The sequence below is a fragment of the Coptis chinensis genome, chromosome 4 (assembly GCF_015680905.1).
Source record: "Coptis chinensis isolate HL-2020 chromosome 4, ASM1568090v1, whole genome shotgun sequence".
NCBI classification, from domain to species: Eukaryota; Viridiplantae; Streptophyta; class Magnoliopsida; order Ranunculales; family Ranunculaceae; genus Coptis; species Coptis chinensis.
In genome coordinates this window covers 103,455,434-103,473,223 of record NC_141459.1, presented here as the reverse complement: position 1 = coordinate 103,473,223, position 17,790 = coordinate 103,455,434, and the positions used below count along the sequence as shown (strand labels likewise).

Sequence of the window (17,790 nt, the reverse complement as noted above, 5' to 3'; positions counted from 1 at the left end):
ATAAATTTCGTAAAACTCTCATTAACTTTGGAGAGATTGATAATCTTAGGAAACACACATTCTAAAGAACTAGGAGTGAAACGAATCTTTTACTCCAACTCTATTTCGATAGAATCGAGAGTAGAAATCTTTGGTAAACAACCTTAGTAGAAAATAGCTTTAGTTTTACTTGCGTTTAAGTTTCATCATTTATTCGTGAGTAAAACTATTCATTTTACTTTTATCAGTAAGAACTCACCCAAACACACTAACGATCTTGTTAAGGAGATTGTTGTATGTAGAATTGTTGAGATTGTACCATCAATGGCTGCCTACGTATCCAAATCGCTTTCTAGAATCAAGTCTCTTCTTGAACATAGTTCTTTGTTGAAATGATTGTTGGGTATTTATAGGAATATGTTAAGCTTCTTATTGCCTAAGATATCATTTCCTTATTTGATGAGATGGTTCTCTCTTTGCACAAAAATCTTTCCAAAAGCTTTATATGGAAAAAATCCCTTAACATATCTTCGGACCTGCTATATATAACTTGGGTGCTATATTAGTGGGTAGTGCCATTGCTCCACTAGTGGGCACGCCAGAATGCAACACTAGTAGGCAAGCGGGAATGCCACAGTAGCGGAAGCGGGCAAGCAAGTACGCCACATTAGTGAGCGGCTCTTATAGTAGTACCATACCCAATGATGGTCGTTCGTAAGGATATGAGTACACTGGTACATACACTTATGTTTGGGTAAGAACTCACCCAAAAATACACTAACGATCTTGTTAGGGAGATTGTTATATGTAGAATTGTTGAGACTGTACCATCAATGGCTGCCTATGTATCCAAATCACTTTCTGGAATCAAGTCTCTTCTTGAACGTAGTTCTTTGTTGAAATGATTGTTGGATATTTTTGGGAAAATGAATATGTTAAGTTTCTTATTGCCTAAGACATCATTTCCTTATTTGATGAGATATTTCCCTCTTTGTACAAAAATCTTTTCAAAAGCTTTATATGGAAAAAATCCCTTGACATATCTTCGGACCTACTATATATAACTTGGGTGCTACATTAGTGGGTAGTGTCATTGCTCCACTAGTGGGCACGCCAGAATGCAACACTAGTAGGCAAGCGAGAATGCCACAGTATCGGGCAAGCAAGTACACCACATTAGTGAGCGGCTCTTATAGTAGTATCCAATGATGGTCATTCGTAGGGTAACGAGTACACTGGTACATACACTATGATTTACTAAAATTTGATTTTTTTTTTTTGTTCTCATCTATTATGCCTTAGACATTATAATCCAAACAAAACAATAATAATGCAAAAAAAATTTCTCTAAACACAAAAAAAATAAAAACAATATATAAATTTAAATAGTGTCTACTCACACTAAAGTTAGATTGCTGGTAAAAAAATAGCCAAACAAAATAAATGCAACGTAAAGAAAAGCTTCACTTTTTCCATTTTCTTTTTCTTCCATTTTTTTTAAAAAAAAAAAAGCTTCACTTTAAAAGCTTCACATTTTCCTTTTTTCTTCCTTTTTCTCTTGGTTTCTTTCAATGCAAGAACTACCAAGCTTTTAATGGAGGCTTCTTTTTATATAAAAGAGAATATTATCTTGAAAATTCGTAGGTTAATTTTAATTCAAGGTTTAAGCCTGTTTAACTTAACTTATGAACCTCATAAGGGTTTAGAAATACACAAGGTCCATACACTATGATGCATGAACATGGATAATAGTTTTTATTTTGTTTGGTTTCCTAATTCAATTAGGAATAGGAATTCCTATTTGGTTTCCAATTATGTTTAGTAGTTGTTTTCTTATATAAAGGCATCTAGCTAGGCCTTCATTGTTAGATAGTTATTATAGAATATTAATTCTTTGAGAATTGTTTTCCATGTTTGAAGGTTTAAACCCTAAATTTAGGTGTTTGTTTTATTAAATCTTATTGATGTTCATCTATTGTTGAAGCTTTCACCAACAAAATACATCAAATTTGGTATTAGAGCCGGTTGATTTTTGGGATTTTTTTTAAGGAAACATTGTTCACGAGTACTGTTCGCCACATATACTGTTCACCGAACACTATTCACTGCGAAAAAAAAAACTTTTTTCAATTTTCTTGGTTAATTGTCATGGAGTATCGTAGGAGAAATAGAAGAGAGTCACCGTCACCACTACCGCCCGATCACCGAAGATTCCACGGGTCGAAGTACCATGCCGTCACAATTATGAGAGAACTTACAATATGGGTTGCAGCCTCCGTGAGAGTTTTACTCCTTCAAGAAGGTATGAACCTCCTTCCCCTCCTCCATCACTAGTTGTTAGTTTGCAACAAAAATTCAAGTCAGAGAAGGGATGCAAATTTTTCTCCCACGAATTGATGTATGATTCCGATTATGGCCACACAAAGAAGGATGGTGTTTCCCCTCTTAAAAATTGGCACTACCACCACTACAAAAAAAATTCACCTTTGTTGGTTAGGCAAGCTCTCAAACCTTCTCCTCCTGATCAACTCAGTAAATCATCTAAAGAAAGAAAAAGTAGTTGTTTTGATCCTACTTGGGAAGTTCCTCCACCACCTGACTATGAAAGAGAGTGACAACGTCAACATCTTTTGTTCTGAAAGCCTCTCACACAACCTGCCCACTGCCTCTTTCTCCAAATCTATGGGACCAACACACCACACCAGATGAATTTGACGAGTGTCACCACCATCAAGAAGACGTTGTTCAAAAATTACCAATACAACAGCTAGGTGCCTTAGTCCATTACCGGAACACTCACCCCCTTCTTACTTATCAGTTCAGGGTGACACTCTTGAAAGCCAAGAAGATCAGAAAGAAGAACCAGATGGGATTGATTTTCAAATTGCTGATTTAAGTGTCAACTTTAATACCCCACTTCCGTCATCTCCAAGATATGGGAATTGTAGTGAGTTGCTTAAACTTTCTACTGATTATGTGGATCCATATATATCCAATTTCGAGGAGGATTTTGCTTGCCCCTACAAAGCAGTTTAATGTCTCTTTCGTGACTTCCAATATCTGTTGTGGTTCTTGACAAGAGTACTAGCAGCAATTTGGTGTCATGTTATTTGTTTGAGCCGATATTTGGGCAAAATTCAAGGTCAAATTTTCTGCAGCCCAAAGAGGGTGACGTATACGACTATGAAGAGCTTTTATGAGTTGATGGATTTTTATAACTCCAAACTCGAGGACGAGTTTCTTTTAAGCCGAGGAGATTAATGCATGAGCATGGATTATTAATTAATTAGTAGTTTCTATTTTGTTTGGTTTCCTAATCCAATTAGGAATAGGAATTCCTATTTGGTTTCCAATTAGGTTTAGTAGTTGTTTTCTTATATAAAGGCATCTAGGCCTTTATTGTTAGATGGTTATTATGGAATATCAATTCTTTGAGAATTGTTCTTTATATTTGAAGGTTTAAACCATAGATTTAGGTGTTTGTTTTATTAAATCTTATTGATGTTCATCTATTGTTGAAGCTTCCGCCAACAAGATACATCACACTGTGGTCACACTTTAACACTATTCTTAAGCCCAATATGATGATTAGATACCCACAAAAGTTCCAACAACAAAAACAAATAAACTATTTCATAAAATCAACAACAACAAAAATATCAATATTTCAACTAAATAAATATGAACAAAATTTAGAACAAGCTAAACTTCAAAATAACTAGTTTCTCTCCAAAAATTTAAAGTGGGTACTAATAAGTGGGGTCGAAATTTAGCAAGATTTGGGGATCAAATATGAATTGATTTTTTTAATGGTGGCAATGATGTTTTCTATTGATGAAAATTACGTAAGGTCCATATCTTAATTATCAAAATTATTGGGAATGTATATGGAGTTCCTTAAATGTGAAGGTTTTTTATGGAGAAATTGGAAGAAATGTTTGACGACAAATTTTCATCATAGAATTTGATTGAATGTGGGTTGGCTTTGTAGAAACATAATTGTGGGTCTCTCCATTTTCATTGCTAAGTGATAATTTTTAATTTTCATGCAAATTCCTTAAAAACATTTTTATGTATTTGTCTTGGTTCTACTAGTAGAATGATATTTCAGAGCAAGATATTTTTGGTGCATATGAATGTGTATTGCTAGAAGACCTGACAACTAATTGATGGTCGAACTTCAAAGAATGCAAAATAAAGGTTTTTCTTTATGTTGTATATATTCCCTTTGAACCCTTGTCGTTAGAATAACATCGTTAAGTAGTACTAGCTAGAGTAAATAGCGACTTTAGCAATGAATCTGTTCCAGTAAATTAATACAAAGTCATAGCAAAAAAAATTAACATTTATAAAACATACGACAATAAACTAAATGTTGGTTATTTCATCTTGCAATAAATTTGTCCGAGCAACATACATGATCAAAAGTACACCGTTGATAAAAGAAGTCCCTTCTAGATCAATGCTTTCTACAAAATACACCCTCCCTAGCATCTTTAAACATACTAGCAAAAAGCACGTGTTATACACGTGGATGACAAATTTAATGTATTAAAAATAGTATGTATGATCACTTGTTTACAAATTGACAACTGAAATAATCCAACAAAATATGTCATCTGGGAACCATGCAAAGAATGTGAGAAAAAAAATTGCAATTATTTATTATAAATTTGAGTCAAAGACCATACTCAACATATCAAACATAGGAATTGAAGAATAATTGCTTCCTCTAAATTTGAATAAGAAAGATACATTAATTAGCCCCACAATTGTCATAAAGGAATGAGAAAAACTAATAACTAAAAACTTCTACTAAATAAAAAAATCCTTAAGGAGTAGCCTTGAGATCCTTAACTGCAACTAACTTTGAAGGACCTGCAAATCAGACAAAGGTTGGATTAGAATCCATCTTTTTGCTGTATTCTATTATTTAATATTTGTTTTTGCTGATTTTCTCTAAGCCATGGATTAAATCCCTGAGTAACACATAATAAGCTCATAATAGTGCCTTAAAGACATGCCCAAATAAAAAGTATAACCAGTAGAAAGGGTAAAGTATATAAGAAACGCTAGCATTAGATATTACTTGATCTCTTTATGAGAACATGTAAGACATGGCATGAAAAGAGTAACTCAAAAGCAAGGCACATCTAACCATCTAAATATGAACCATCGACCAAACAATACCATCTAAGCAATGAGGTATACAGTGTATGGTATATACTTTCAACTCTACACGTCTTAGATCTTAAAGAATTACTTAAAATGATGAGGTATATAGTTTTGCTATTATATGATTCAAATTCTAATGGAAGTGTGAGGTCTATACGATTAAACCAAGAATAGTACACTAACCATTGACATTCATCTTCAATCTATCCTCTTATAGTTATTAATATCATGAATAGAGCTAAACATACAAATAAGGCGATCAAGAAAGCAAAAACATTACCGGATAAGTATCTTGTATTCATCCGGAAAAGAAAAATATGCTCTTGGTAGCTTATACTCTTGGTTTCTAGTTCTCAGTAATGAACAACCTAGGTAAGTGTATATTTATATAACATAAGCAAGAATATATTATACTAACAATCACCAGTGAAAGAGAGTTACTGCTTGCAAAAGTTTATCCGACAGACCGACACGTCACCTTTCAAGTGCCTTGCCCCTGCTGTAGCCTACAAACCATCATCAGAACAAATTTCAATAACACTACTAAAGCAATAATCATCAAGCATTTCAGCCCAAAACAAAATATAGTAACATAAAAGTTAAAAAATTACCTGAAGTCTTACTGGTGTCTCGATCACCATACACCTCCTTAGGCATAACACTTTCTGCTCGCTTCAATGAAGATGAAAATAACTCTACAACTAATTCTGGATTGCTTTCATATGCACTCAAACATGGTTTTAGCTACACACACAATATGCAGTATAAGGATCACATTAGGAAAGAAAAAAATGGTAGATGAGTTAAAATATAAGTATATGAACAAAGAGTTCAAGCCCATTTCCAACTTTCACAAGATTCAAATTCTGGTCAAAGCAATAAACATGAACTCTAGTTATAGAACTACCAATATCAAATATGACAGCATAAGAGTTATTATTACTTCCATTGCGAAGAACTTCAGCTAGCTGCGTAAAAGCGTAACCGTAGTAGACTTGCTAAACTTGTAAATCATAATATCGTCATACGCCTTCATGTCATCATGTGAACCTTACCATTATAACTTTTCAAAATTAAAAATTTGATTGAATTATGCAAAAAAATTATGGTCGACATCCAATGATGCCTTTGTCTATTAATGCAATGGAAGTACACAATCTGAAAAAGTGTCACTTAAATAGTCTACAAAAACTCAATTCCAAATCCTAAACCCCAAAAACTCAATTTCAAAGTGGTAGCAATGAATTAATAACATTATAAAAAAAGGTGTTAACCGCAAAAAATATAAAACCAAGAAGATAGATATTTCTTTGTTATTATTCCATCGAAATGTGATATCTACTTTTAGTTTTCAGTAACAAACAAATTTTCTACTCCAGATAACCATTTAAGTTTGATAGAGGTACAATCTGTAAGCTTGTTCCTCAGTCCTTAAGCAATTTCATACCACTCCATATTCAAAGCACACAACCATTTTTAAAATACGTCTAACAATAATTTTTCAAGAACAAAAATATAAAAAAAAAAAAAAAAAAAAAAAAAATCGGTAGCATACCAGATCTCTAGTTGCCAAATCTAACTGAAAAAAGAGCGCCGCAATATCCTCATTAGCGCTTCACTCTTATCTGCTACTTGCATTTGTTCACAAATAGAAGGTATATATAAACAATTAGAAGGAGTTGATAGGATGATTTATAAAGTCAAGATCATACTGGTGTGGTGGGTTACTTCTGTAACTTATTGTTATGTTCACATGGTAAACTTTCAAAAAGAGAAGAAAGAAGACTTACATTGGTAAAATTGTCAATATATTGGAAACATCTATCTCCAACAATCGCTTGTTCAAAATGCTTAGAAAGTCGTATATCAAATCACTGAAAATTACCAACACAAAGTTGATTATTAGAGATGGTGGAGAAATTAGACAATAACAATTATGAGTTTTCTACCAATCTAGTATGAAGCTGGTGTGTACCATACAAAATTATTATGCTACTTTAAAACACTTTTTTTTCCAGCAATGGAGGTCACCAACCTAGAGCAAACACCAAATGTGTACTAAGAGCATCTCTAGGTGGACGTATCCATGGTCGCATTCTTCAAATTTGAAGAAATGCGTCGGAATTTCCCGGAATTCCAACTCTAGGTGGTCGCATTCGTGGTCGCATCACCTGCTTGTTCGCATTCTTGTTCGCAAATTTGGCAATTTGGATGCGGATGCGGAGCGACAATAGTAATATCGCGCGCCATTACTAATGTCGCGCAACTCTTTATTGACTTTGACCACAACCAAAGGCGCCATTTATCATCGTCGCCACTCCTAATGTCGCGCGCCACTCCTAATGTCGCGTGCTCCAACGGGCAAAAAACGGCCTGATTTCTACCTTCTATATCTACACTCATCTCCTTCTTCATTTTACACACACTCAACTCAAACATTTGTATCAAACAACTCAACCATTTCACATCAATCCTTAACAAACAACACACACATTGCGAAAAAATGGATCATGAAGTATATGAGATATTTTCGCTTTAAGTCTTCATCTTCATCTTCATCTTTCATCGAGTCTTCTTCTTCATCTCCTCCAAATGAAGACTTCGGTAGATAGTCTTGATGAAGAATTTGTTAATGCCATGCCTCTTATGAAACACACTTTGGCTGTACTTGCACAAGCACAAATACATGCTCCGAAGGCACCACATGGTGGTTCAAAGAAGGGTCGAAAAATTAAACATAGAAAATATGCTCGACTTTGGAAATCTTGAAGAACAACTTCGCCGTCGATCGTCCCGTCTTTCGAAAGAGGATTTCAAACGGCGCTTTCAGATGAAAAATCTTTATTTGTTCACATCTTCAACGATATTCAAACTCATTTTAAGTTTTTTCAGCCTAAAGTTAACAATCTTTGGTAAACCCGGTATAGATCCCTCCGGTCAAGGTGGTCGCAGCGACTTTGCGTATTCTTGGTTATGGCGCGATTAATCCGATCAACTTGACGATCAATTATACATTTCGAAAGCAAAGTGGAAACCCGGCGTTGAGGCATTTTCGTGATGCAATTATCAAATTATGCGGTTCGATCTACTTGCGAAGGCCAAATATTGCGATATCTGAGCGGCTTGTTTGCACATTACGCCACGCGTGGATGGCGGGTATGTTGGGAAGCATTGATTGTATGCATTGGGAATGGCATAATTGTCCAACCGGATGGCAAGGTGCTTACGATTGGTGGTCGCTCGAAAACCATCCGTTATTCTCGAATTGTTAACCGAAGACTGTGGATATGGCATTCTTTCTTTGGGATGCCGGGATCACACAATGACATCAACGTGTTGGACAACTTCGCCCGGTATTTGAGCACGGATCAATGGTACTTCTCCACCTATTTCTTTTGATGTAAATCAAAGATAACTATAATATGGGTTATTATTTAGTCGATGGTATCTATCCCGACTATCGCGGCATTTATACAAACAATTTCAAACCTTAATGCTCTTAAGGCGAAGTGGTTCAAGAACGATGCAAGAAGTCGCAAGAAACGATATTGAAAGAGCTTTTGGGGTTTTGCAAGCTAAATTTAGTATTTTGGCAAAAGCTTGCAAATTATGGCATGTGGAGACAATGGGTACTGTTATGAGAGCATGTATCATATTGCACAATATGGTAATCGGAGCTAAGAATAAAAATTATGAAATGAGGAGGTACATTCCTGATCCAGAAGGGCAACCACAGATTCCACCTACTCGGGAACACTACATTGAAGGGACTCTACGAGTTCAATCAAAGACTATGCATGATAGACTTAAAAGCGACCTTGTCGAGCATCTATGGAGCATTAGGGGTGACCGACATTGATTGTTGTAATCTTTTATTTATTTATTATATAATTAGAGTAACTTTAGTAGTATGTAATAAGGGTGATATGTAATAGTTATCTTTTATTTATTTATTTTTATTTTATGTGTTTGCAATCATGTATTAGTTGTCGTTCTATTAATAAAAATTGTAATTCATTTGCTAAATCAAATGAAGTAAATTCTAAATCACACAACATAATAATAACCACACAACATATCACACAACATAATAATAATGACACAACATATCAAAATGATCAAATGAACAAATTCTAAATCACACAACATAATAATAATCGTTATACAACAACCTCCTAGACTATCCTACATACGCCTCCTCCGCGTGAACTCCTCCTCGACCGTCCTTGTCTTTGAACTCTCCGTCATTGGTCCATCTTTGGATGAACTCACCACCAGGCGATCAATCCGAGCAGAACTCATCAATCCGGGCGTTGCAAATCGTCATAATCCACATGAGCACGGGAAAGAAGTCTCTCTCTAAACATCGAAGCGAATACCGAGGAGCGCAAGCCATCATTTACACGAATGCTTGTCTCATATCTCATGCGTAGGTCATCCCGAAATAATTATTCATTAATAATTTTGACATTTTCATAATAAACCAAAATAATAAAACAAAACCAATAAAAATAATTACGAGATAGATGTCCAAGGTCGCTCTAATGCACGACGCGAAAGTGGCATCAATAGAAGAAATGGGTCGGTAAATCGCCCGCCACTCGGATCGCTTCAAACCGAAAACCCAAGGCCACTCGGTGAGGGGGGGGAGTCTTTGCCGAACAAATGTGTGCACAGTCCATCTTTGAAACGTCGGTTTACCGGCGGACGGCCGGCCAACTGAATTCACGTCGACACCCAAATTGCTAACCGTATGAATGTTGCTGTGCGACGACCTACGGTGGGGAGCAAATGACCAATAGACACCCTGAACCGAAGAATGATAGTAATCGCTTCATAAGTCCGCAATGTAACTAGGTCGAAGCACGTAGCCAAGTCCAATGCACGTTACTCTCGATGACTTGCTCTAAGGTCATGTCCTTAGCCTCGATACATGGGTAGGCGGATCGGAGGGATACCAAAGTATGGTGTGAGTCGTGCGTAACATCTATCCCCTAAATACCACTCCATATCACTCCCACAAGTGAATACCATCCTCCTATGAGAAATGAACAATGCATATCTACACCATTCATTCACGCCCGATGTGCATGAGATGTCCTCCAAGGCCTCCAAACAATAGAAGCCCGTGTGCTAAGCTCAAACGGGTTGGACGAAGTTATGTTATGACCGATCTCACCGGTCGACGCTACCGACAAGGTCCGTGCCAAGCCCCGAGCTTAGGCCTCTCATCGGTATACTCTGTGAGGATAGATTTTGCAACGAAAATACTCATAAAACCATACCTCTAAGAGAATGACAAACCCTCCCATCGGGGACTACCGACAACACCAAGATGTCGAGAGGGCCCTATCTAAACAACATAACAAATGACGATATATGGCTCCACCAAAATCAATACCGCCCAACTCATTGCAAGTGCTCAAAGTTAGCTAGATATCCCAAATTAATCGTGGAATGACCGGAAGGAAAAAAAAGATACCCATCAAATACATACGTAAAGCTCTTACATCTTGGTTTGACCATCATCGAATCAAGTGACAAATAATCTATCAAAACTGCAATCTCAAATCGGTAGTCAACGGTGTAATGTATGCGACCTTGATACCGTAAATCCTAACACCAAAGATCGTCATAACGACTCCTCGGTCGGACAAGGGAAGAAAGTCATCATTTGGGCACAACTTTGGAATTTGATCTTTACATCTCAACGGATTACCTAATCCTATACTCAAACCAGATATCATGCAAAAATCTAATGGAGTGAAACCCAACTCTCCCTGAGGGAAGTGAAAAGTATGTGTACTATCCCACCATCTCTCAACTAAACCATTAATAACTCCCTGAATGTCAGTCTTATTATAAGGGATGTCAACTAGATGAGCAAAGGGAGTCGCTAAAATTGCATCTCTAACATGGTCAAGTGCACCGACTTTCTTAATATCATCCCACCGTCGCCCTAAGCGCCGCGTGGAGTGCACCGAACCCGATACATAACACATCTCTGATGTACGCAAAATGAAACTAAAATTAAAAAAAATAAAAATAAAAATATACGTATTGAACTACTAAAATTAACTACTACTACTACTAATTTATGAAATTAAAATACATACCTGTTGTTCAAGAACAACTCTTGAGACATGCCTATCATGAAATCTCTTAGACACCGGCCTAAGATGGCTGAAATCAATAGCCTCCGCAGGAAATTCAAAATCGACTTGCTGATATTGAAGCAGCAATGGATCGTCAGCCTCAACTCCTTGATTTCCGACTCAGGAAGTGGTTGGTTCATCATCTAGATCACCACCGGGATTATCCCAAACGTATGCATTTGTTTTCTTCTTCCTCATCTCCAGCACTCCATCGTGTTTGGTTATTATAGACGGATTCGTCGTCGGAACTCATTTTTTTCCTACTAACTAGAGTGACTGAGTTGAAAAAAAATTTGTAAAATGACAAAAGTCCGACTGTCGCGCGACATTAAATAAAACATGGCACGCGACATTATCTTCGGCGCTAGCCGCAATGTATCCGCCGCTTGATGATCTTGTCGCAAGCCAAGACTAATGTCCCCAATGGTCCCCAATGAATTTTGCGACCACGAATTTGCGACCACCTAGAGTTGGTCGAAATTTGATAGCAAATTCTGTGGTAGCATTCTTCAAATTTGAAGAGTATGCTACCACCACCTAGAGATGCTCTAAGATAGCAAAAGGGTTAGATTTCGCAAAGACAGGTTGTCTTCTTTCATAAACTCATCCTGCAAGTAGAAAAAAGATTGTTGTAGAGAATAAAATATACAGTAGCTAAAAGTCGTATTTGAGCATACAATTTTCCGCATATATAAAATATGGTAGGATTCATTTGACCAACTACACAAACTGAAGTGTGAAGGCACACAGTTCCGGTAACATATATTTAACTTATTAAAGTAGACATACCTCAAAAGATTTAGCTAGAGATGTAATCAGTTTTGAACTAAAGGCAACCCCAACCAAACAGGCCATGCCTGCAACAAAAGCTACAAACCCAGTAGCATACCTGCATAGAAAGGGCAAAAGAAGAAAATAACCAATCAATAGATATTTAATACAAAAGCAAAAGAACCAAGATATAGAAATTTTGTCTCCATAGACTATAACACCAAGGAGACTCCTTAAGTAACTCGGATGTGTTTGGGCAAAGGATTGCAAAGGTTGAGTTCATAAAGATGTGGTCAATGAGTAGGACCGCTAGGGGCAATTTCCATAGGAATAATGACATATTTCAGTCGAATCAATAATTAATTTTTAGTTAGGAAGCACAACATCAGGCGCAAATATACAAATGCGATGAAACTTGAGTTATCAGAACCAAGTTAACCAAATACTTCATAGCGGTACGTTATCGTTATCATAACTTCAAAAATATTGGAGTGTCAGGCGGTCTACTGCTACAAGAATAACACAACATACAAAAAAATAATCTGATGTTTTGAGTAATGAGAACTTGAAGCTTTGCATCACTTGGAATTTGAAGTGTGATTAAAAGGGCTGATTTTCCGAGCCTACTTCACCATGAACTTAGGGACCATGCATCTCCTCGGAGTGATGAGCACTGCATCTTTGGCAAGAGCCGCTTGATCACCAACATGAATAAAAGCAATTAGATCTTTGACCAAGTCATCTGTACCACCTCTTAGAGGATCCTGCATTTACACAAGTAAAAGAATGACGTACCAAGCATTTTGCTAACAAATATGCTTTCTTTCAACAGTAAAAACCCAAGTCAGTAGGTAACATCAACAATTTCTTAGCGAGCTCAACTAACTACAAAGAGCATATAGCTTAGTGGCCAATTGTACCTCGGAAGAAACTTAGAGACGATAGAGAGGTTAGGAGGACAGGTTATAGCTCCTACAAAAAGGACAACATTCAGATGGCACAATCTGCGTATTATGCGAACCTGGCAATTGAGAGCACCATACTACTTTAGAATGTTGTAAATGGGAAAGACCACATATGGTCATGAATAGAAATTATGCTTTAAAGAACACATTGAGAGTCAACTTATCACTTACTTCACTTTTGAACTTGTCCAGCGCATCCCCATAAAAGTCCTGATCTAAGAACTTTTTTATAGCCGCTTCCTAAGGTTCAAAACTAAACAACAAAGAAAAAAAAAACACAAATGAACAAATCAGTACTATTTAAGACTGTACAAAAGACTAATACATAGAAAGGAATTCTAGATCCAAGAAAACCTGTAAACCCATTATTGTTTTTTTCTTTTTCTTTATTCTTTTCGATTCATCTCCCTAAGACATCTTAGTCATAACTCATAACACTAAACAACAGAAGATGAGGAAAAATTGTGACCAAGGAACTAATTTCGGTTTTGATCAAAGTTTCTAGGAATGCTGAAAAAAAGTCATCTAGGTTTTCGAAAAGAGTAAAACATTCTAAATTGTATGATTAATATATAAATTTTCAGGACATTAAAATTTTCTTTGTCTGCCAAAAATGAAATTTTCATGAAATTTTCAAGAGTTCTCTGAAATTTAATTCCATGGCCATGACATAAACAACATAATCTTCTTTCATCCCAAGGATAATATGGTGCAACAGTAATTACAAAAGAATGAGTAGCCTTAAATGATGAGGGATGATTAATCTCTTTTACACTTGTAAGAATAAAATGGGCACCTGAGTCAACAGAGCCAAAAGCAGGATATACCTACAGAACAAAACCATAGATAATAGGTAGTCCTTGTATGTAGCTCCTAAATAACCAAATACTACATCATCTACTGTTATTCTCCATCAACAACTATTGTGGTTATCATAATAAACGACAGATACAACTGCCGTTGTAGCACATAAAAGTAAAGAGATAGCACGACTCTATTAGGGTGTTAACTTTTATCGGGCAATTGAATATTAAACTCTTCCCAGGTGGGGATATAGGGATAACAATGTCCAAGGCGGGATGATAAAATTATGATAGGGCTATGAAGTGTTGATCTAGTTGGGCTGTCTTCGTCAGCATGCATATTCTTGGGCACCCAGTCTCAAGTATGCACCATATTATAATGATATTTGACTAATGTAATTTTCACTTGAACTATAAAATAGGGAAATATAAATGTTCACAGGGGTGCTTATTGCATTCTTATCAAACCTAAAAAATAGATGATGGTTATACATATGTCTGTGGTACGTAGACTATGTCTGAGGAGATAGGTGCGGTGTGTTTCTATGTATGTGCGTGTGTGAGAGAGAGACTCACCATGCCATTCCAATCAGCACGATACACTTCTCCATATGAGCCTATTCTACCAAAAGCAGAACTATAGTCAAGCAAGATAATATTAAAAAAATGCATTTCACCATAAGTAACTATTCCACAGTCTCCACCAGCTACCCCACCAGGAACCCCAACAATTAAGATGGAGAGAACTTAATATTTCTAAAAGTGAAAATAGAGAAATTCGATCACTATAATCAATGTAGAGAACTATATTAGATTGACAAAGAATAGCCAGAGGAAAGGAATGCACAATGTATACACAAACAACAAATTATAGCGCAGTAGAAGCCATTACCAAGACCAATCCTTTCACCAATATAAAGGTGCTCCCATGGTATTTCCAGTTCAGCTACATCATCAAGCATTGGCTTAGGCCTACTTCAACCAGAATCAAGTGATGAGCTTTTATCTTTAGGATCCATCGCAATCAATCTGCTGTCTGTAAATCTGTCATGACTGAAATCTCTACAATCATAATTACCAATAGCATTATTGCCATACTCTTTGGTTTTATCTACAAAATTATTTTGAAATATCTCCCCGACTCGCTGCTGATTATTTTTATCTGGACGTTAAATTGACGTTTGTGCCACATCTACTTTGCCATCACCATCGGAGTGCCACCTATCATATTGTTCTGTACTCAATCTTGACAATGAATTACCATAATCAGCGAAGCTCACGTCGCTAGTACATTTTCTGGAAGCACGGGATCTGTCAGACGGCTTAGCAACATTAAGAATAGGATAGAGTTTTTCTGATGTGACTGAGCTTGAAGAAGCTACTGATGTGTTATAGTCTCTATCTTCTTGGTTCTTCTTTGGAAACTGTCCTTCCACATATGATAAACGGTAGGTACAACTTGGAGTCATTATTATTTGAATAAAAAACCATGACATCCTTTATCTTACCCGAACCGTACCAACATAAATAAATGGATTTTTGAACGGTCGATGCTCGAAGCGTCTGACTAAAGAAGTTGCCAGAGAGTTTGCTCAGGAATAGGAGTTTTTTCGACAGAGCACGTTAATATCTAAGAAAGAGAAAGAGAAGATTGAGGTAATGAAGGTTGTGAGCTTTATGTATGTTCACCCACCTGATTACAATGCGGAAAGTGCCCTGCAGAGCTTGAAGATGAGAGAAGAAGAACAGATGGAGTCTGTTATCCTCAACCCTCTACTGATGGCCACATGGCGCCTTCATTAATGCCAGCAGAAGAAAAGAAGAAGCTCAGGCCAAAAGATGTTTTTGGCCATGCATTGCCCAGAGAAAAAGAGTTTGAAGTATTGAAAAATGCTCCCCATTTGGAGACAGGTCTACCTGCAAGGCCGAAACCATTTGGAGTGGAAGTTCGTAATGTGAAGTGTTTGAGATGTGGAAATTTTGGTCACCAAAGTGGTGATCATGAATGTCCTTTAAAAGATGCGATAGACCTCCAAGTAAAAAAGCTTCCAAGGAATTTCACTAGGTGTTAAAGAAATGCCATTCTCTATCATACGATTAATGCACACATAACGAACGAACCAACCTTTGGATATCAAGAAATTCAACAAAATCCCATACATACTTAAACAAATTCAAAGTATGAAGAACAACCACTGACCAAAACATGCAAAAACCAAACCCCAACAAAACTCAAAAGTCATTAACACTAACCTGAATAATATGAGGGTACATGGAATTGGTACAAACAGGACACTCGAGCAATTCATGAACGCCAGTAGGAGGAATAGTTGTTGGTGGTGTTGAAGCAGTATTAAGATGTTGTGAAAAAAGAAGAAAACTGATGATTGCAACGATGAGATAAAGATGGAAAAAATCCTTTTGTTGGTTAATTTTGGGACTTTTCAGTTTTCGTATTCTCTCTCTTGTGTTTTCATTTTTCTAAACCGTCAAATTAAATTGGTAATTAAATGCCATTTATGGTGGCGTACAATTCAAATTGATGCGCGGGTTTGGTATTTTAATTAACTAATACATGAAATTACCAATTACTCCTATTTAAAGTGTTAGCCAATACTTCAATTTAAGGTCAATATGGGAACCAAGAATTTTCAAAGGCTTAAAAAGACAATCCTTGTAAATAGTATATGGGTGTTTTAATTTAATTAATCATTAGGGGTATTATGCATAAAAAATATACCCAGATGAATTTAAGGGGTCAGGTTCATTATAGGAGATACTACTAGTAGATATAAGCTTCAACGTTCTTCAGCTGATTGTTCACCCAAAGAGAAAATGAAAAAAAAAGAGTTTCGATCTTACCAATTTTAAGTGTTGGACAATTTCTTTTATCATGTGATACTCCAACTTTGTTACATCCATTGCACCGTCTAAATTTGTACTTTTTCACCATCCTAAGTGCCTGTCTTTTCCCCTTTTGCCCTTGCTTAACTCAATTCACAGTAATTATTCTCCAAATTAGTAACTTGGTTGGTTGTGGTACAAGTGTAGAATAATTATTGTGAACTGAGTCAAGCAAGTGCAAAAAGATGTGGAAAAAACTTGAGGGGGGGGGGGGAGGGGAAAGCACTTAGGAATGTGAAAATGCACAAAAGTAGACGGTGCAATGGATGAAACAAGGTTAAGGTTGGAGTATCACATGATAAAAGAAATTGTCCAAAATGTAAAAAATTGTAAGAAACTTGTATTATTCTTTCTTTTATTTTTACTTTTAGTAAAACGACCACAATCATTATTGTGGTAATTGACTGTAGTGAATAGTCTTCCTTGTGCAAAGAGGATGCAACAGATGAAGATTCCTTGGGTGAACAATTAGGTGAAGAACTTTGAACTTTGAACTTTGAAGTATTTTTTTAAAGAACTTTGAACTTTGATGCAAGAAAGACAGTTCAATGTCGTAATTGATAATTTTATCGCCAATTAGTATCTACATCATCTAATCCATATACAGTGCTTTGTTTCCTATAGACCATGAAGAGTTTAAGAGGGTTAAGAGGTTTCTTATTGGATTTTATAACATGTGTTTAGGAGTTACAAATGGTGGTTGTTCAGCAACCAGTAGAGAAAAGGATGGCAAACTGATAAATATCAAACAATAGAAAAAGCTTAAAATATAAATGGCACAAACCTTGCAGGTATTAAAGCTTCCAAATGTATACAATCAACCATAACAGAGGTTGATAGTCTTGCTTAGAAGTTGTACCGGGACTACTAAAATGGTTGTTCCAACCTGCACATATAATTATGTCATGAGTACCCGAATTGTCTACACTCTCTGACTAACCATAAAAAACATGAACTGACTTGAAAACTAAAAAATCAATTCACATGTACCTTTCTTGTAATCAAACCTCTCAACATACACAAAACAGTTAAAGAAAC

The 17,790-nt window shown here is 36.2% G+C and overlaps 1 protein-coding gene across 13 annotated transcripts; it reads right to left on the bottom strand.

The window, feature by feature from the left end:
- Positions 1-4,619: 4,619 nt before the first annotated feature.
- On the bottom strand, positions 4,620-17,778 carry LOC147506477 (uncharacterized). Of its 13 annotated transcripts, none has more exons than XR_015193770.1 (11): positions 14,741-15,179; positions 13,217-13,298; positions 13,001-13,101; positions 12,612-12,844; positions 12,099-12,198; positions 11,847-11,917; positions 6,945-7,028; positions 6,710-6,782; positions 5,766-5,898; positions 5,596-5,660; positions 4,620-4,857 (listed from the first exon to the last, which is right to left on the bottom strand). XR_015193770.1 is itself a non-coding variant. In XM_086558624.1 (5 exons), exons 2-5 carry the CDS (start codon positions 17,575-17,577, stop codon positions 13,567-13,569), a joined length of 468 nt encoding a protein of 155 aa, XP_086414750.1. In that variant the 5' UTR covers positions 17,578-17,638; positions 17,743-17,778; the 3' UTR covers positions 13,433-13,566. The 13 variants fall into 13 exon arrangements, 1 of the variants encoding a protein (XP_086414750.1); XR_015193772.1 differs by having other exon boundaries at positions 6,710-6,779; positions 12,708-12,844; positions 14,741-14,952; XR_015193771.1 differs by having other exon boundaries at positions 5,633-5,660; positions 14,741-14,873.
- Positions 17,779-17,790: the final 12 nt, after the last annotated feature.